Here is a 21,299-nt window from a genome sequence, read left to right as displayed (position 1 = left end):
TCAGCAATAATAAAGGTTCAAGAGTAAGAATAAAATTCCGGGGGCGCCCTCAGCTCAGTTGGTAGGGCGTCCCCCCCCCCATGGGCCTCGGCCAGCAGCGGACCCGGGTTCGATTCCAGCCCGTGGTCGTTCTCTGCATGTCACTCCCCTCTCTGCCCCATTTCAACTCTGTCTCTACACTATCAATAAAGCATAAAAATGCCAAAAAAATACCTTTAAAAAAATTAATAAATAAAAAAAGAATAAAATTCCGAAAATCAGGATACAAAGCATTGACTGGTATGATAATCCCTGCCCCCCTCTTTGGGAGATTATAAATGACATGTCTTTGCGTTCCTCGTCCACCTACACTACACAGAGTCCATAATGAAGAAGTACCATGATAAAACAAGCGGGGGAATTCATTATCAATATTTATGTATTCATTTAACCACCAATCTCTTTCTTTTTTTTTGCAGTTCTGCAGTAGGAGTGGGTTTCTATGGAAACAGTGAGACCAACGACGGGGTGTACCAGCTGACCTACTCGCTCTACGATGCCAATCACACGTTGGGAGGCATCAACAATGTGGTGAGGGAAGAACAATCTACACATCACTAGCATTCCTTTTTATTTATAGCTCTGGAAAAAAATGAAGAGATCACTCAAAATGCTCAGTGTCTCTCGTTTTACTATGTTTGAGTAGAATGAACATTTTGGTTTTATAATATAAACTACTGACAACATTTCTACCAAATTAACAGTAAAGATATTGTCATTTAGAGCATTTTTAATAAGTTATTTAGAGATGAAGATTGAAGAAAATCCAGACTGGTCTCTTATTTTTTTCCGGGGCTGTATATCTGTTACAATTGAAGGGTTTTCCAGTGTTGAAATAGTGGAGAAATATGAAAAAGTATTTTGCTGTGAAAAACTTGCTCATCCCCCTATTTCTTATGTTGCGTTTTGTTTTTTTCAGTGACACTCATTGTTGTATTAGCACACAGAGCATGATCTTTTCATCGCGTTACTCTACTTGGGAACAGTAATTTACAGCTGGTAGACACAAGAACACCCCCCCCCCCCTCCTCGTCTATTAATCGGGGCGTGCATCTGTCTCAAAGCAGCACACATCACTGCGGGGGGTTCCCTATCCGCTGTTTGTCACTGTGAAGGAATTGAGGTGATTGCCGTCGGAGGATTTGTAAATAGGGATTCCTGTCATACCCCTGACCTGCATTCACGCTCAAGTTATTTTGGAAGCTTAGCGTGGAGGAGGAAGGGGGTAGGAGGGAGGAAGGAGAGCAAGGGAGTCAGAACAAGAAGCAATGAGCAAGAGGAGGATTAACTACTCCCTTCTGCAGTGCATTAATGGATGTTAAGCCTCTCCTGTTTCCACCCCTCCGTCTTACTATCTGTGTGGGGGGGGGGGGGGGGGGGCATGTCAGCATCACACATCCACTTAAGGCCTCATATGCACACATATTGTACTATGTGGACACAAACAGATTTGCGTGTGCTCTTTGATCGTCAGGGGCTGAATATCACTCAATAGGAACAAAGAATAGATCTGGATTTAATCCATTGTTGTGTCCACATTGATCATCGGATGCAACAATTTGGGTCACAGTGGACAATGGGGATAAATCCTGCCACAAAGCAGTTTACAACATTCACCTTTTGTTGAAAGGGTTTTTTAGGAGAAGGTGTGGATTTATCTTTATAGCCGTTTTAGAAGCTCTGTTCAAGTCAAGTTAATCTATAAAACACATATGATTCAGCAGAAGACATCCTCCAACATGTCCATTGTGTTGAATCGACACCCCTCTTAAGCAGTTTCGACCAAAACACTGAAAATGATAACCTTTTATAAAGGCAGTGCATATTTTGGGGGCTTTTGTGTTTTGGGGACTGCATTCTTTTTATCTCAATGGAAGAACTAGGCTGGAAAGAGGGTGCAGATTCAGTACAGCAATGTAGGAAGGATATTGGATTCAACTTTTGATGATTTCACATCCTATACCGGCTCTCTGTGTCTTGCTAATCGATTCCACCCCTTAGCATGATGCTGTGGCTGCGTGAGCTACATGGATGGTGTTCCCTGGGGAGACAAAAGCTTTCTCACTTGCAAAAAACTATAGCTTGATGTAATGTAACTCCACTTCCAGAGCTGAGGAGGAGTCAAGCCCAGCCAGGCTGTCTGTGTCCAGTAGAGCTGTAAAGCTGCCTTTCAAGTCTCTGTTTAGTCTGGTGATTGAACGAGTAATTACTCCACAGATCTTTATAGTGGTTTGCCGAATCCTTTCTAGGGCCTTTTTATGTGTATTTCTATTAACTTGGCTCAAAATCAATCACTTCAGTATAGCGTGTGTTACTTTGTTGCCTTTAACATATTTCATTTGTTGCATTTCACATCACTGACTTGATATCAGACTAATGTAAGAATCTCTCCGCTACATGAGGATCCTGTGAGGTTTTTTGATTTACTCATGCAGCTGTTTGGCTGTACTGGTGGCTTGTTAAGGCTCTTCCCATCCTAAGATGTGCACTCACTTGGCGAGGGTCTCATTATGTGGCATGGAGAGAAAGATCTGATGAGGAGGTCCATTCTATCCGACGCTTTTCTTTTCCCTATTGAAGAGGGCTTTAGATTGTTCACAGGCGTTCTTTATTTTCAGCATTATTTTCAGCATTCAGCTTGCAACATTAAAATTAAAAGCTCTTCAGTGCTGCCCAGAAATAAGGAATGGCAAAATATGGCACTATATCACACACACTATATCACAACACTTCTGCTTCCAATTTACGACACATTTTAAATTTTTTATCTGTAGCTCTTCCTCTTTGAAAAGTAAAAGCTGTCTCGTGATTCTCAGAACAAAATGATTACTACTCGAGGCACCAATACATCAATTCCCTTAGACGTCTCTCCGCCGGGTCCTATATTCCTCAATGCATAACCTAAATACAAATCACTGAAGGCATCAAATCGAGAAAAGTTCAGTTGGGTGTGTATCGGCTCTTGTGGTGCTGCCCGCTGCTGACGTGAGCCTTTTAAAATGGGTCGTCCTCACTTAAAGAGGCATGTCCAAAATGGAGAAGCCTTCTTGTGACCTGCTTTCAGTTAAAGTGTGCTTAAATCCATTTGAAGGGGAAGACGACGGGACCATCCAGATTAGGCAAATGTGGATCACCCAGAGCTAGCTGATGGATCTCATTGCTCACAGTCAAGTCATCGGGGGATGTGGGGGAGGGGGGAGGTTGCAGATAAGATACAGGGCGTGTGTGTGGCAGGAGCTGGGAGAGATGATGAACCATAGAGGTGGGGAGAGGGAGAGCAGTTTACTGGCAATCAGAATACATACCCCCCAAGGGAGTGCTTGAATGGAGGATGGGCATGTATCTCTGCCTCATGGATACCCTGTCTAGAGTTTCTCACTTCCAAACCATCAGCAGCATCCACTCCAGTCCAATTTAATCAAGATTTTTTTCTAAATATTACGGTGTCATGGAGAATGTGCTGCTGCGTGTCTGTCTTCTTTCAAAGAAGACGGACAAAGAAGTTCTTTGTGGTGGGTTTTTTACAATGTGGGGAATAAACAGTCTTTCTCGGAACACTTGAATGTCTTTCTTGAAGTCATGGGTATGGCAGGGAGAAAAAAAATCGTCAATAAGGAAAGTGTGACCGCTACAAACGGCTTGATATTAGAATACAGAAAGGCATTGTGCCTTTTTAGAATTAGCCTCTTACACGGTTCAATGTTAGATATGTGTGTTTGCATCCATTCATCTTTGCTACATTCTTATGGGTTCAAGATATTGAATACAACTCTTTAGCCAGCATCCAGCTAGCTTTGTTTAGCAAAATAGACTGGAAACGGAGAGAACAGCCAGACTCAGTTTAAATGTCTGACAAAATAGAATTCCCAGCACTTCTAAAGCTCACTTATTAACAACTTGCATATTGTTTATGTCTTGCATTACATGATATAATGTGTTCATTAATGAGCTTTTTAGAGGTGCTGCTAGAGGCTGATTTTGTTACCATTAAACTGAGCCGGGCCAACCTGCCTCTCACTGTGTCTTGGCTTTGTGTTAAGCTATATGCTTGAAGGTTCCTTAATGTTCCAGCCTTACATTTACAAGATATGATATATCTAAACTGACAAGCAAACTGACTTTCTTTCTTCGAACTTCTTGGACATATATCAATGGTTTCATGCATATTAATCCCCCTCTGCGTTAAAAACTTATCTGAGATACAGTTGTTAAGTGTTAGTGTACGACTTTTCCATCGCGACGTGACATCTCAAGAAAATATTTCCAGTTTTGATTTCAGGGTTAGACCCCTTTGTTTACATTTCTGCAGGGTGGATTGCTGCTTTAACTGTAGAAGTGGGTCAAGTGTGTAATTCCTATTGTAATGTGACTATGATAGGGAAACTGTCTCCCTCTGTCAGCGTTGGGCAAAAATGGACCTGTTTTCAGCCTCTATTGACGCAGATGTTCACTGCATGTCATTGTTTTTTGTTCAAACAGAAAAGTATAATGCATTTACTCTGCTTTGCCTCTTCCCTCTCTACTCTCACTATCAAAGTCTCCTGTGATAACAGGTCTCCCCGGTAGTGTAATCTGTATTCCACCCTTACTTTGTTTACAGGAAAATTAAAACACGTTGAGGAGAAAAAGTTAATCTTTTCTCGAGGGAGTGCTCCTTTCGTTCTTTCACCTCTCTCTCTCTCTCTACATTTTCAATCTATTTTTTTTTATAAATGTGTGCTTTTTATTCATTTATTGCTGGTTCTGTATCTTTCTGACCATGTTTTTTTTCATTGACTTGTCTCCCCTTCCATTGTTCTGTAACATACCATTTCTGACTTTCTTTCATTTTCTGTGATTGTCTTATTTTTATTTGATCTTTTTAGGTTTCAGGCTCTCTGGGCGCTGTGGAAACTGGACTCAAACAGCACCTGGAACGGCTGGATGAAATCTTTGCCGCGAGGGCCGACTACCTCCAAGCTCTGCGCTTCATGCAGCTGATGGTCAACAATGTCATCCGCGAGCTGACTGCTCTGCCGGATATCAACAAAGCCAACGTTGACTTGGCGGCCATCGCTGACCAAACTGCCTTTGTTGAGTACTACAGGTAGGTGGGGCCTTCGTGCCTTGTGTCACTGACATCATTTGAATTAGTCTGTGTGTGGTTAATGTCATGCTTCTCAGGGAAGGACTATATTAAAGGGGATGTACAGCAGACAAAGAACAGATGGGATTTTATGGATCTCCCCTCCAGAACACAGACCGGAGAAGCCATTTTTTCCCTGATTGCCAAATAAATGAATGCTGAAATGGAGCGTATTGCCCCCTGTGCAGTGTTTGTGCTCCAACTTGTATTGCTCTCACAGAAGGTTATGCATGGCAGAGAGGCTATTAGACCATAAATGATCTCCTTACCCACAGACTGACACATTGCTTGTGAGTGTTATTTTGATGTTTTTTCCTCTTTGAAAGACTTTATTCCTTTCAAAAGAAAACAGTGAACGCAGTGCGAGGGCAACACTGAAACTCACTTAACATAGAAAACAGTACAGGTTTTTTTCGATTGCTAAACCACAGTGGGCACAACTGGAGCTACATGTTCCAAACTCTAACTACAGTCTGCACAGCAGCAGTTCATGTGGACCAAACTCTACACAGTTTTCAAAACTCTCCACACTTATCTCATGGCCTTAACCACAACCAGCACAACACTGTGGATTTCCAGCATTTTGTTCAAATGCTAACACACTGCGGTCACAACTGTAAACCACACATTCAAAACAGAATGGATTGCAAATTCCACTGAAACACTAAGAAGGTGTCTTGTTTTAGACTTGTTAGTGAACATATATACAGTATATAGGGAAAGCGCAAAAATACTTGTTTTGGGAAATGGACCAAGGAAGACTGTTGGAGGGAAAACAGTGGCAGTGAGAGTGTGGATGTGTGGAGGAAGACCTAAAAGACATAGAGCTGTCATTTCTGATGAAATACAGTAAGGGCAACACTGATAGACCCTGTTGTGAATCATGGTCTCTCATTGAGAGAGGCAGGGTTGAGGGTTCAACCCAATCTGCAAAAATCTAAAGTTGCATCTGTAATACGAATTTTCCAGCAAACAAACAGGTGAGATCTATCCATCTATTGAAGCATATCTCTGATTTTCATTTATTTTTGTTTGCCTAAAAAACTTATATTTTATAAAATACACAATTTCATGTGAAAGAATTTTCACTTTTTCCTCAAAGTATGACGTAATATGTGTGAAGTAACTCAAATAATTTCAACTGTAAAGATTAAAAGTTTGTCATTTGTATATTGGTGAGTGATGCTAGTGTTTGTACTCTGAGTGTGTTCTGAGTGACAGTGTGTGTTATCTCAATGAGGCTGGTTCATAGTGTTTGCTGCACTGAGCCTATTTTGCAGGTGAAGTGAACTGTTCAGCTCCGATGACTGTTGGTGATGCAGACTGGTTAGAGTTTTGCACATTGAGCTCCAGTTGTGCCCACTGTGGTTTAGCGATCGAAAAAAAAACTAATTCAACGGACTAAGCCATATGTTGATTCATATTTCCGTATGCCACACTGCCATACCCGTTTGGTTGAACATTAAACTATGTTCCTCTTAATATGCACAGCACAGAGACTTTCAATTGCATTCTTAACATGCCACATATCTGCAGCACAAAAAATCATAAACCTTGAAAGTTACAAACACATGCATGATCACTTACTTCCAGATCTGTGTGCTACACAACCGTTTTATTATTTATCTGTGTTTATTTGTTATGTTAGGCCCTTGGTTGTATAGAAGATAGTCAGTCTTACATAACCTCCACTGCAGCTCCACATCCAGTGTGTTCATCGTATTCACGGAGGATTTGGTGTTCCTTTTGCTTTTGTATAGATTCATTCACAACCTTTCACCTAAAAAGTTTGTGCTTTTTGTTATTCCAGTTTTTAAATCATGTACTTTAAATGCAACAAATTACTATCGACGCTTTTCCACCGCACATCGACTCAGCTCAACTTGGTTTTGGTAGCAGCACGGTTCGTTTTCCACTGCAAAAAGTACCTCCTGAACGTGGGCGGGGTTGTCATACAAAGAGGCAGAAAGCCGACGTCACCTTTTAGCATCAGCTCAGCTCGCTTGGAACCTTGAGCGAGGCGATACCAAAAAACCAGTCGCTGCAAGGCACCAGGTACCATGTTTTTGTGGTGGAAATACCAAAAATGTGAGTTGAGTCGAGTCCAGTTGAGCTGATACCACGCAGTGGAAAAGTGCCATATGTTCTAGTTGGATCAATCGGCTTATATGTTGGTCATGATTACAGCTAAACATTTTCAAACTTTATTTGGTTCTGAGAACCTCGCAATATTAAAAGGAGGGGTCTTGTTCAAATCCTCGGAAAACATACAGTAGTTGACACAATCTCATTTCGAGACATTGACTCGAGTTGTTCTGTCTAAATGCACTGTAAATGTATGTGCTTGTGAAACTCAAGATGTCAGACCCCCCTTGGCCATTTTGGGGCACCAGGGCCCTTTCTGACACTTGCTGTGTGAGTAATCCAGGCATGATGGTGAAGATATGTGTGCCAGTTAAAATATTCATAAAACTCTGTTTGCTATATGCTGTCTCATCACAAACCATTTTTTTTACGATAGCCACTCACTGTGGACACGCTGCCCAAATGGTCCTTTCAACCTAAGTGCTTTTTTAATGATGAAATTCTCCTCATAAGGCCTTTAATGTTCACTGTTGTGGCTGTTATTGATTTCCTTTGTTTTGTTTGGGATTTTGTTAAAATGGAGATCTTCTTGTTTTAGACTACATGTGGCATGAGAGGGAAGTATATATACATATTTACGTACATAAAGGAAGTTTAGGTGTTCTAAAAGATTACTAAAATGATATAGCAAAAAAAATCTGCATATATAGCTCTACAGTGAAGATCTTAAAAATGGGTCTATGGCTAAATGAAAAGTATCTCATAGAAACAATAATACGCAACATAAATGTGTGAAATAAACAAATTGAGATTTTGTTAAACTTTATCTGTTTTGATCATTACATTTCTGATTTTTTTTATAGATAGCTCACACACGTTCCCATATTGTATTCTACACTTCTTATTGGATCTTCTATTTTGATATAGCAAGCCCTTGTATCAATGGTGGTGACTGAGCTATTACCATCTTCGATTATTATGTGCATATTTTCCACATGCTCTGGTGTTCCTCTCCGGACACTAGATATTATTGTAGGAGACTACATTCTGATACCAACCTCATGGGTGTTGATTGTATTTCATGCAGTCACTGGGCTATGACCAGCCTGTGGCCCATGGCTTTTATTGATCACCAGCAACTGTAATGGCCTAGCCAGTGTTATTCTAATATGGAGAACGACACAGTGCAGTTTTCCTATGTTACATCTTCCCTGCTTCATTTCTGTATTGATCCCTGTCCATGCATTCATAGCAACGTAACTGCAGTTCTGGTTACACAGATACAGTTATGTACAATCTATTTTTAGTGTTTTTCCTATGTGGAGAAATAGCCATTCTGCAGTTTATTCAGTTTATTTTAAAACTCTATTAGGGCCCTGTTACGTGTGGTCCCTACTCCTAGACACAGACAGGGATGTAACAGGTAACTATAAACTCCTTCACCCAGCATGAGTGAGTCATATTCTCTGGTGACATTGGTCTAAGATTTACAACAGCATTGCCGGATATATGTCCGTGTCAATACACAACAGCTTCAGAATGTGACATCCTGAACATCGATTAATTTTGTCATTGCTGGAATATTTACAATGCGACCCAGCAGGGCCCGTGGAGTTAAGAATGAGTCACTCACAGCCGCACGCACGCACGCACGCGCGCACGCACACACACACACACACACACTCACACACTCTTACTTCAAGTCCAGGCCGACTCCGGGCCATTCCGCGAAGGACATTTTCCAAGCATGAAAAATTAATGTCTATGGATTTGAGGTGTTGAATTATTAAACCAACCAGGCTGGAAATGACCTGAAACAGATGGGCTCTAACTAGGAGCCTATAGAATGATGATATACAGAAGACACACAGAGACCTATCACATTTCGTTCCGAACAAACTGTATGTTGTTGGGCCAGCACTTCCTGAGGCTTGTATGTGTGCATAAATAATGCTCTTAGCAAGCGAAAGTGATTAGTCGGGATTGTTATGCTGATGCTTCACTTTTCCTGCTTCATAGATGGCTGACCTATCTGCTGCTGCTGATCCTGGATCTGGTCATCTGCTTGGCCATGTGCCTGGGGATGGCCAAGCAGTCTCGATGGCTGATCATCACGTATGTACCTTGTGTGTGTGTGTGTGTGTGTGCGTCATTGTCAATCGCTGTTCCCATTGGCTATACTGCCTGGATCACAGACAGACAAGGAACAGGCCTCTCTGGCACCATATAGGTCACTCCATTAACAGCACCAACGAAAGCATTACACCGACAGAGAACACTAACAATGGCTGCCCTTAGTCCACTCCTCAGTGACTTGCCTTTTATCTCTTCCTATAATTAAAAGCAATCATTCTGTATCATACGCTCAATCAAAGTGACTGAGAAGTTTTACTGAATGTACATTTTTATAACCCTTATTATTACTGTAGTTTCTTCTCTGAAACAATAGCGAAGAAGTAAAGATTGCAAAGCTTTGAGTGACAAAGGAAATATTAGGAGGAGGACAGTTTAATTGAGTAAATCCCTACCAGTTATATGAACTGACACTGGTGTCTGACAAGCAAATTTCGCAGTCCAGACTTCCCATCCCATTTGCCCAATTTAGTGCAGCCCTACGTGTCAGTGTTAGCAGATGAAGCTAAGGGTTGGCTCTTCACATGCCTCTCTGATGGGTCTCACTAATGCCTATTGATCGGCCGGGGCAGGATTCTGCTCCCTTAACTAATTATCAAGTGCTCTCATGCTACTTTACTGGGGGCTTTCAGCAAGGTCCGAGGAGAGAGTGGAGATCAGAAGCCCTCTGCAGCCTTTTACGTCCATCAGGGGGCCCTTTCTAATTCACAGGGCTTTTGTCTAGCTCCCGCCCAATGGCCACTAAGAACTAAGAAACAGTGGTTGATGGTGTGTAGATTTTCGGATGTTTTTTTCTAATAATCCACCTACAATATGTGTTGAACTCTTCGTACAAATAAAGGTGGGTAGGTAAAACAGGAGGTCGACAAAAACCAATGTTCTTAGCAGGTTTTGAATGACAGTGAGAGAGGGCTCAGTGATTGATAGCTTATACATACATCCTGGATTGGCTGAAATTGCTAACCAATTCAAAAGTTGCTAGTGGAAATCCAGCTGTGCAGAAATGGCTAAATAAGGCAGAGAAGGATAGTCCCCCCCAGACTTCAAGTGGAGTTATCTAGAGTCGTGGCCTCATTGATCAACTGTTTTCTGCTTCAATAAAACATATTGAGGAAAAGAACCCATCTTTCTTTATGAGTTTAGATCTAAAAAGTAAATTTAGCATGGAGTCATGAGTTAATTTGTCTTCATATAATCACTCTCTAATACATTGAATTTCAGTGTCATCTTATCTTCAAAGCGCTGGGCCTCTGTCTTCAGGCAGAAGGAGAACAATTTCCAAGCCAACGCTCCAAAATAATAAATCAAATTAACGAATGGGGGGAAAGAGGGCTGAGGAGCATTGGGAAAAAGACAAACTGATTCATACTGTATGCTTCTCGCTGTGTCTCTGTCTGTATCTCTCTACCCCTCCTCCCCCTCTCTCTCTCTCTTTCTCTCTCATTGGATGTTTTCCTCTAGGATCATGGCTTTTGTAGTCCTGTCTCTGATCCTGAGCTGGGCTTCACTTGGAGCGGGCACTGCTACAGCCGTGGTGAGAAGTAGAACAATCTTTCTGTTTATGTCTAGCTACACTTTTTCATCTTAATTGACAGACACTCCTGCCAAAGTGTGGTGGAGTGTCTGTACATGTTTGTTGAATGTACAGTCACATTACTACAGTCAGTCATGCAGTAAAGCTGATTACAAGTTCCCCATGCCCGTAGGTTAATGGACCTTTAGCCCTATACCGCTATAAACAAAGCTGTTTCCAGCATTAATTACAAGCCCCGCTTTTCTTCAACATCTATTTCCTCCTCCACCCACATGTCATCCTAATTCTCTGACAGATTGTTCTCCCTCTTGGTTGTCTGTCCACCATGTGTTCAGCACATCTGGCCTTGCTGTGTTTAATGCAGCTGGTATTAAGGATACTGTCTGGGACGGTGTAAAGAGTTAGACCAACCCCTCCTTCCCTACTGTCTCTTCTCCTTCGATCTCTCCATCCCTGGGGAAGATTATCATATGTGTGGATAATCCCACGGGTTTTACATGTAGACAGCTGTTTACAGTGAAGGGAGGGTCAACATGAATGGGTTAGAGATGCAGATATCTCTGAGTGTTTTCTTGGTTATTGGCAGAGCTTCTGTGCGGTCTTAGAGCCAGATTACCAATAGCTTGAAACATTCCTGTGGCTTAGCCTATAGCTGGAACATGACCCTACAACACATTAAAAGCTCTTGCGTCTCTGGCCGGCTTATCCATGATACTTGAGTATAGCTTGTCTCCAACGTGCATCTCCCTGTCAGTCAGACTGGTGTGACGTCACAGCTGAGCTCAGGTCAGTTTGCTCAATAACTACAGTATACCTGCCTAGGTCATAATAGACGGTCCAGTCCTCCACACAAAAGTGGATTATCAAGACGGTTCTTCAGTAGCAGAATATATATGGACAGTTTGCAAAGATAACTATTAAAGCTCACATATTATGCACTTTGCTGTCAATTTTATATGGTGTAAGTAGTCCCTAATACTTTATTTTTTTAGATGTTTGCTGAAAAACCCGTTCAGATCATTTATTGTAGCAAGCCTCTATACCCTGATTGTCCTCTGGTCTCAGGATGACCTATATTTGTGCGATCTGGCTGGCCCCTCCCACCTCTCTGCCGGGCTTTCTTTATATGTCCATGGGGCTCTCCCACCGTCTCTGCCGTGCTCTCGCAATACTAGAGAGATACTGTGTGACTGCGAACACAGTGTTTACCCGGAGCTAAGCCATACTTTTAACAATTTGACATGACCTGACATGATTACTACATGAATATCTTCCCATCCTTTGTCATGTTAAAAACGCGTCATTATTAGACTGCAAGGGGAAAGCTAAGTTAGTGTATTGGGAGCAAAACTTGGTGCTACAACCGAAGCTACATGGGCGCTAACGCTAAAAATAAGACTCAGACGATTTAAACCAGTGAAAACAGTAGCTTCAAAGTGTGATTTCTACAGGAATATCTTCCCATCCTTTGTCATGTTAAAAACGAGTCATTTTCAGACTGCTGTGGGGAATATAAACAGCGTGTTATGAGAAAAAGCTGGTTGCTTGTCCCAAAGCTAATAGTTATACACCAGTCAGGCAAAACTACCAATACAAACTATTATTTTAGTTTCACCGTTTAAAAAAAAGCACAGGTAGCTTCCTATCCGTTGTGTTATTAAAAACGAGGCATTATTAGACTGCAAGGGGAAAGCTAAGTTAGTGTATTAGGAGCAAAACTTGGTGCTACAACCGAAGCTACATGGGCGCTAACGCTAAAAATAAGACTCAGACGATTTAAACCAGTGAAAACAGTAGCTTCAAAGTGTGATTTCTACAGGAATATCTTCCCATCCTTTGTCATGTTAAAAACAAGTTCAGACTGCTGTGGGGAATATAAACAGCGTGTTATGAGCAAAAGCTGGTTGCTTGTCCCAAAGCTAATAGCTACACCAGTCAGGCAAAACTACCAATACAAACTATTATTTTAGTTTCACCGTTTAAAAAAAGCACAGTTAGCTTCCTATCCGTTGTGTTATTAAAAAACGAGGCATTAATAGACTGCTGTGGTTAAGATACATTAGTGGAGTATGTAACATTCAGGCTGTACTATGGGCATCTTGTCGCTTAGCGGGGAAAGCAACATGGCTGTCGCTCGGAAAATTCTCCAGAGGATCTCGGGGCCGTGGACCAATAAGAAATGGGGGGGGGTGGGGTTATCATAGACTACTGCTAATGTGGGGGGGGGAGCATGGACATATAAAGAAAATATGGGGATGTGGCTGTGCAGTTTATGACGTCATAAACCGCGAGAATTCTGAACGGAGTATATTGGGGGGAGGGGTGGGGGTTTCAGAAAGGGGGAGAGTGAGAAAAGGAGAGATTGTTATTTTTTTTGGATATTTTGGCAGTCTCTAGGCACACCGTGGACCCATGGATATGTTGGAACACATTTAAAAAGTGCATTTAGCATAATATGTGACCTTTAATAAAATGCTCAATGTTGCGAAAACATGGTGCATCATGAAAGGAAGGTAGACGACGGTGGGGTCCTAGAAAGACGCTCATACATTTCTATATATTTGATGAGACAAAGCATAAACACAATGTCACGGCTAGTATAATGAGATAGAAATGAAGGGTAACATCCCTTACTGAACTGCTGTACAGTTTTATTTCACTGAAAACAGAAAATGTGTGGTGGCAGCCGACTTTAGAAGTAATGTGTCGATCTAAAAACATTGAGGTGGAGTATAAGTGTTAATCTTGCTATTTAAAAGGTGGGGAATTACAGGTGCATGTGGGTCTACTACTGTATGTGTCTGGTCTTTAAAAGTTGTATTCCTGCATCATTTTGCTCTCTCATTGATCATTGCTTTGTTAGATCAAAGTATCGGCTTTCTGTAGAATCCTTTTGAGTCATGCTTAACAGTGACGGGCTGAAGAAAGATATTTTTTCGTTTGGGAGCGGCTGACATGAAAAGCGGTGGACACGAGACTACCTTATAAAATCAAATGGCACGAGGCTTTGATGTTGGAAATGTTTTCTGCTTTTCCACACATTTCTCGATCCCTTTGAACTTCCATCAATTTTGAATGCCAGTCTCTTTTTTCCCCCCCGCCTGTTAATTATGCATGTGTGTGAGAAATGATTCTGTTCAAGTTGTTTTTCGGTATTCTTGTTTATGCTTTAAAGGAGGACTGAGACTGGGACTGCCTTGACCTTGACACCTAATTGCTTATGCGGACAAACTGAAGAAGAGCATGAAGATATATTGTAGATTTCATCCGTGGTCAAGCAAAGCACGAGATGCTCTACATGGTCAATAAAGCCTGACGGTCCATTGCTACATACCACACATTCCTCTGAATGCTTGTTTTAATGCATATTGTTCGTCTCCTATAAGTTTGTGGAGGTCTGGGTGTTTAGTAGTGTGCATGCTGCTGCTTTCCGTGGGCATTTGTGTGATCACGTTCACTGCACAGGCTCCCTTGCTTCTAAGAGAAAGGGCGAAACAACGTCGTAAAAATACAAACAGTTTGCACTTGGTGAGAGATTGTCAATAACTGGCTATTTGCTAAATCAGTTTGAGTCAGCCGCAGCACAACCAATTTGATCTAGTTCATGGCTTGAATAAGCACTTGCATATTTGCGAGATTACAAGCGTTGTTGTTGTTTTTTCCCTTTAGGGCACCAGTGACTTCTGTGTGTCTCCAGACAAGTTTATTGTAAACCAGACCAAGGATTTCATCACTGCAGGTAAATTCACCTCTACAAAAAAATATACAGTATATATATATCAATGAATAGAAAGACACAATGCTAACCCTGACCCCCCCTTCCCTCTCCTCCCTTTTCCTCTCTCAACTCCACCAGATGTTGCACACTATTATTTGTTCTGCAGCCCGAATCTACAAAACCCCTTCCAAAAGGTATTGACAAAGATTTCTGCTGCTAGTGCTTACACATTTACCCTGTGTTCCAATACCCATACTTCCATACTATTTACAGTATCTCACAAAAGTGAGTACACCCCTAACATTTCTTCAAATATTTCATTATATCTTTCCATGCGACAACACTGAATAAATGACACTTTGATACAATGTCAAGTAGTCAGTGTACAGCTTGTATAACAGTGTAAATTTACTGTCCCCTCAAAATAACTCGACACACAGCCATTAATGTCTAAACTGTTGGCAACAAAAGTGAGTACACCCCTAAGAAAACATGTCCAAATTGGGCCCAAAGTGTCAATATTTTGTTTTGCCATCATTATTTTCCAGCACTGCCTTAACCCTCTTGGGCATGTAGTTCACTAGAGCTTCACAGGTTGCAACTGGAACCCTCTTCTACCCATTCATGACGACATCAAGGAGCTGGTGGATATTAGAGTCCTTGCGCTCCTCCATCTCCCGTTTGAGAATGCCCCAAAGATGCTCAATAGGGTTTAAGACTGGAGACATGCTTGGCCAGTCCATAACCTTTACCCTCAGCTTCTTTAGCAAGCCAGTGGTCGTTCAGAGGGGTGTTTGGGGTCGTTATCATGTTGCAGTACTGCCCTGCGGCCCAGTTTATGAAGGGAGGGGATCATGCTCTGCTTCAGTATGTCACAGTACATGTTAGAATTCAATTAACTGTAGATCCCCAGTGCTGGCAGCACTCATGCAGCCCCAGACCATGACACTCCAACCACCATGCTTGACTCTAGGCAAGACACACTTGTCTTTGTACTCCTCACCTGGTTGCCGCCCCACACTCTTAACACCATCTGAACCAAATAAATGTATTTTGGTCTCATCAGACCACAGGACATGGTTGCAGTAATCCATGTCCGTAGTCTGTTTGTCTTCAGCAAACTTTTTGTGGGGTTTCTTGTGCATCATCTTTAGAATAGGCTTCCTTCTGGGACGACAGCCATGCAGACCAGTATGATGCAGAGTGCGGCGTATGGTCTGAGCACTGACATGTTGACCCCCCACCCCTTCAAGCCCTGCAGCATTGCTGGCAGCACTCATACGTCAATTTTCCAAAGCCAACCTCTGTGTACGACACTGACCACGTGCACTCAACCTTCGTAAACTGGGCCGCAGGGTGGTACTGCAACATGATAACGACCCCAAACACACCTCCAAGACGACCAGCGGCTTGCTAAAAAAGCTGAGGGTAAAGGTTATGGCCTGGCCAAGCATGTCTCCAGACCTAAACCCTATTGCGCATCTTTGGGGCATCCTCAAACAGAAGGTGGAGGAGCGCAAGGTCTTTAATATCCACCAGCTCTGTGATGCTGTCATAAATGGGTGGAAGAGGGTTCCAGTTGCAACCTGTGAAGCTCTAGTGAACTACATGCCCAAGAGGGTTAAGGCAGTGCTGGAAAATAATGGTGGCCACACAAAATATTTACACTTTGGGCCCAATTTGTAAATTTTTTCTAAGGGGTGTACTCACTTTTGTTGCCAGCAGTTTAGACATTAATGGCTGTGTGTCGAGTTATTTTGAGAGGACAGTACATTTACACTGTTATACAAGCTGTACACTGACTACTTTACATTGTATCAAAGTGTCATTTCTTCAGTGTTGTCCCATGGAAAGATATAAAGAAAAATGTGAAGAAATGTGAGGGGTGTACTCACTTTTGTGAGATACTGTATATGCCAGGATAAGATTTAGGATGTCCCAATACATGCATGTCAAAATGCAATATGCCAACAGTACCAGGATGTTCTAATACGTCCAATTACATGTTGTAGTATGCAAACCTGCATGCTTTAGGATGTAGTAGAGTATAAAGAAAAAAGTATGTGATTTGGAATGCAGGGTTAATTGTTTACTGAGAGTCACTTGCTGGGAAATGTATTCCTATTTTAAAATCCTCTTTTTTTCCCTCGTTAGATGCCACACAGCTATATCGTTATCAAGCCAAGCCTGAGAAATGTGCTCCCTATGTATATTGAATGACTTTAAAGTGACTTTGATTCAAAGATTAGATTTATTTATTGTGGGTCTCCAAAAATAAACTTCATCATTTACCATTGTGCTGCGACCCCGTGCCTTGGGCTACTTTTGCTGGCAGCGTTTAGTTATTCATTTATGTACAGTCCATTATGCACAAGGCTGCTACTGCACCATAGGCAACTCATGTTTATCCTCATTTATTTCTATGTTCAAAGATATCCACCCGTCACTGTTTGCATATACATGACTTTCCAAAGAAATATGTAAGACATCTCACACCGTCTGTATAGTGGATTCCTTATTGTTGGGGCTTGATATGCAACATTTAAAACAGCCTAAAACATCTTCAAAAGATAAGGCTGTAAGTAAAACACCTGTACCGTGTGAGCATGTCTTAACTATTAGACCTATAATATTGCATGACAGGCACTCAACTTTAAACGTTTTCCATCGTATTTATCGATCAGAAACCGGTTTACAGTTTCAGTTCCGGTTTATGAGCAGGGCGATAATGTTAGCCTCCACAATCTAACCAAACCAGTTATATTTTCTTGAGTAACACGCCATCCTTCCTTCCCTGAACACATTTTATGAATTCATGCAAATTGAGATAGTTCGATCCTACTGTTGTCCTGTGTCAAATAATTTTTTTTATTTTCATGGGCGTTACCGTATCTCTGTAGCACGCATCAAAGGGAATTTGTGGAGGCTAAATCCATGTCCAATAATTATTAAAAACCCACATTCTCATTAATCGGCACAGTATCCATTTAAGGATTAAAAAGATGCTTGTTAAGTAGGTAAGGATGATATTTCCTCTGATGGCCTAGTTGATATAAATATTGCTCTTTTGTGTTGGTTGGGAACGAGAGGGAGGGACAGTGATTGGTGGGCGAGACGGTTAGTGTCGGCGCTGGATAATCTGGGCCCATCTGTCTGGAAAGAAATGTTTGTCCTCTGTTAAGCGCATTATAAAGCTTTCTTTAACACCAAATTACTTGTTGACATGCTACTCCACAACAATGCTCTCTCTTTAATGCGATTCCTCTCATTGTTTTGTGGTGTGTGTGTGTGTGTGCGCGCAATGGTGGTGGGCGATGGTGTGTTTTTTCACAGTCATTAACAACCTGCCAGCGTTCTCTGACCACCATGCAAATCCAGATTCAGGGCTTGCTGCAGTTCTCTGTGCCTTTCTTTCCCACTGCTGAGGTAAGTGGCTGGCTGACAGGCTATTAGAGCAGACTGTGGCAAAAACGTGTGTATCACTCTCTTCTCTCTTTTATACCTTGTTATACTAGAGAGACCTTTTGGGGATCCAGCGACTGTTGAACTCCACAGAGTTCAGTGTGCACCAGCTAACAGCCTTGCTCGACTGCCGCGGGCTGCATAAGGTGAGGTCAGCTTCCGACCAGGACACTTTTTTAATAGGGCTGCTTTGTAGCATAGCTCTGAGTCACTTAGAGTGCCAACTTGACTGATTTTTACAACCTTACCTCCATGTGCTTCTCACAGACATGCTTATATATTCACCAATTTCCAATTGTCGGTACACTCTGTACCTGCTAGACGGGCTCTGTTCACCGCCCCCAGTTTTTCCTCAATTTAAAATGTAACTTTACTTTAGCAAGTTTTCCGATTCTCAGAGTTTTGTCTGTATAGAGAATGAACAATGTCGGCGCTGAGTTGCTGCTGTGATTTTGACATCAGACGTAGGCTTTTTCGGATCAATAGAGCCGTCCTATGACAAGTACAACCGTGCATACTGCATGTACGTGTGTCGTTCTTTGACAAAGGCATAGAGAAAGGTTAAAAATGAGGGCTGTGTTCACAATGTCAGCGGGGTGGTATAGTTTGATGGACGGGCACGTCAGCAGCCATGCCAGTAATAGATACTTGATATTTGAATGACAAAGTGAAGAGGCTCTAATACACTTTAAATATTTTGCATTAAAACACACAAGCTCACACAGCAACGTGAATGTCAAGATTATTCCCTGAGTTTGTTACTCATTACTCAAATATAACAAGCAAAACAAATGAAGGACGCATTATGCAACATCATGTCATCACAGTAACGGATGGGACGGAAAAAGACAACATTGTTGTTTGTGTGTGTGAAGTCTAAGCTGATCACTGTCATTTGCCAGTTGTGTCAAATCTGGTGATGTGTTTCATATTTGAAAATGATGAATCTCATATTGAAAATGATGAAAGAATTAGAAATGCATTGCAGTTGCTCAGCATAACAACAATTGGTTTTCACTCCCTTGGGGTCAGGATACGGTTAGGAAATCGAAATTGTACACAAAAAGTGCAATAACAAGCATGAGTCTATTAGTGTTTCCCATTTTGTATTGTCTGGTCATCCTGTGTGTTTAGAATAATATATTATACACATCATACTTTGATGAAGTTGTATTAATATTAATATTTTTTATATTTATTTGCAAAGGTAATATATTCACAATCACATAAACTGATTATACATATATATATTATAATGTGCTTGCATTGGGGTCCAGAGGTCTCAGACCACTAGTTAAGGGACTTCTATTCTGCATTTGTTTAGGTTTCCAACTCCTTATTCCCATCACCATGTTTCACTGTGGGTTTGATAAACTGAGGAAGCATTCTCTCACCCTTCTGTCCTTACATACACCCTTTGGTTCTCCCCATAAACTCTCATACTTGGATGTATCAGTAAATAGGACTTTGAAATGTTGCTATTTCTTAGTCCAGCCCAAGTGTTTGGCCTCATTTCCCCTGCTAAGTTGTGCCAATAAGTTGCTTGAATATTATTGACCTCAATAAAGTGTAGAATATTAAATAGTTCTCCTTCGTTTTACATTTCATAATATAAACTGTGTTTTTTAAAAGTTTCCTTCTCTCTCTTTCACACACATTCAAGCAGATCCACATACACACACACATACAGCTCTGGAAAAAAATAACCCATTGATGCCTGATGCTGCACGATGCAACACGTATCTCCTGTCTGTCGCGCATCATCAGGCATGGGTTTTAAGAGACCACTCCAAATATTCAGTGTCTCTCGTTTTACTATTTATAGGCATATGTTTGAGTAGAATGAACATTTTGGTTTTATAATATAAACTACTGACAACTTTTCTACCAAATTCCCCCCCAAAAAATATTGTCATCAAGAGCATTTCCATTAAGTAATGTAGAGATACAAATTTAAGAAAAATCCAGACTGGTCTCTTAATTTTTTCCAGAGCTGTATGTAGGACATAAGACACATACAGAATATATAACACCTGTGTATTCCAATCTTCCAGGACTACTTGGATGCCCTAATGGGTGTGTGCTATGATGGGGTGGAAGGTCTCCTCTACCTGTCTTTGTTTTCTCTGCTGGCGGCCTGTGCACTCTCTGCCATGCTGTGTGCCATTTTCAGAGTGTGGACACTAATGGGCAGCAGGTCAGCATCAAGCAACCCCTTTATCCCATTACGTACTTCCCGCGAAGCACTCCTGTGAAGTGTCAACACATGCACTCTCTCTCTTCCTGCCCGTGTGTGTGTGTGTGTGTGTGTGTGTGTGTGTGTGTGTGTGTGTGTGTGTGTGTGTGTGTGTGTGTGTGTGTGTGTGTGTGTGTGTGTGTGTGTGTGTGTGTGTGTGTGTGTGTGTGTGTGTGTGTGTGTGTGTGTGTGTGTGTGTGTGTGTGTGTGTGTGTGTGTGTGTGTGTGTGTGTGTGTGTGTGTGTGTGTGTGTGCGTGCGCGTCGGTGTGCTGCTTTCATCCAGGGATAAGGAGTATGACGACATAGACGAGGAGGACCCGTTCAACCCCCAAGCGAGACGGATGTCCTACAACCCCAGAAGGTCCAACGTCCACAGTTTCTGCAGCTATACCAGCAGCATGGGCAGCCAGGCCAGCCTCCAGCCACCTCCGCAATCCACTTCCAATGCCGCGCCGCCCCCTGAGTACATGTAAGATGAACACATGATGACAGTGTATTAGAACATGTGTGTGAATCGTCTCTTAAAGGGGGCGTCATAGATTCTGAAGAACACTTGTTGTCTAAATCACTGCAATATAGCCCTAAATCAGTGAATATCTCCACACGATCAGCTACCTGTCTGTACTGTGTGTATGCTGAAGAAAAATCCAGTGCTAATACACAACCTAGGCTCTGTAAACAGGTATTTTGCTGTCTATGGTGGGCCCCCATTGTTTTACATACCCTTTGTTTACATACTCTACCTGTAACTGTTTTAATTAGGCTATATTGTACTTTCACCCATTTAATTTTAATTGCTACCACTTAATCTTCACCACTGTGTAAATGTTTCAATTGTTTTTCTCTTCACCTGTTGTTATGTATTTGCGTTGAATATTGTTTATGTATTGTTGTTTTTCCTTTGAATTTGTTTGAACTCGACGTCATTGAAAATGAGGGTCACCCCTCAATTGGTCTCTCGAGGAT

At 41.8% G+C, this 21,299-nt stretch overlaps 1 protein-coding gene across 1 annotated transcript in view; it reads left to right on the top strand.

The window, feature by feature from the left end:
• ttyh2l (tweety homolog 2, like) overlaps nt 1-21,299 on the top strand; it is a 40,258-nt gene that overhangs the window by 15,212 nt on the left and 3,747 nt on the right. Inside the window, exons 3-12 of the mRNA XM_080043126.1 lie at nt 459-570; nt 4,905-5,125; nt 9,269-9,364; nt 10,844-10,916; nt 14,586-14,655; nt 14,773-14,828; nt 17,968-18,060; nt 18,150-18,242; nt 20,151-20,293; nt 20,617-20,802. Of these exons, the coding sequence (XP_079899252.1) occupies nt 459-570; nt 4,905-5,125; nt 9,269-9,364; nt 10,844-10,916; nt 14,586-14,655; nt 14,773-14,828; nt 17,968-18,060; nt 18,150-18,242; nt 20,151-20,293; nt 20,617-20,802 (1,143 nt within the window). The remainder of the gene's footprint in view (nt 1-458; nt 571-4,904; nt 5,126-9,268; nt 9,365-10,843; nt 10,917-14,585; nt 14,656-14,772; nt 14,829-17,967; nt 18,061-18,149; nt 18,243-20,150; nt 20,294-20,616; nt 20,803-21,299) is intronic.

Source organism: Ammodytes marinus (genome assembly GCF_949987685.1).
Source record: "Ammodytes marinus genome assembly, chromosome: 16".
Lineage (NCBI taxonomy): Eukaryota > Metazoa > Chordata > Actinopteri > Uranoscopiformes > Ammodytidae > Ammodytes > Ammodytes marinus.
This window is presented reverse-complemented; position numbering and strand designations above follow the sequence as displayed.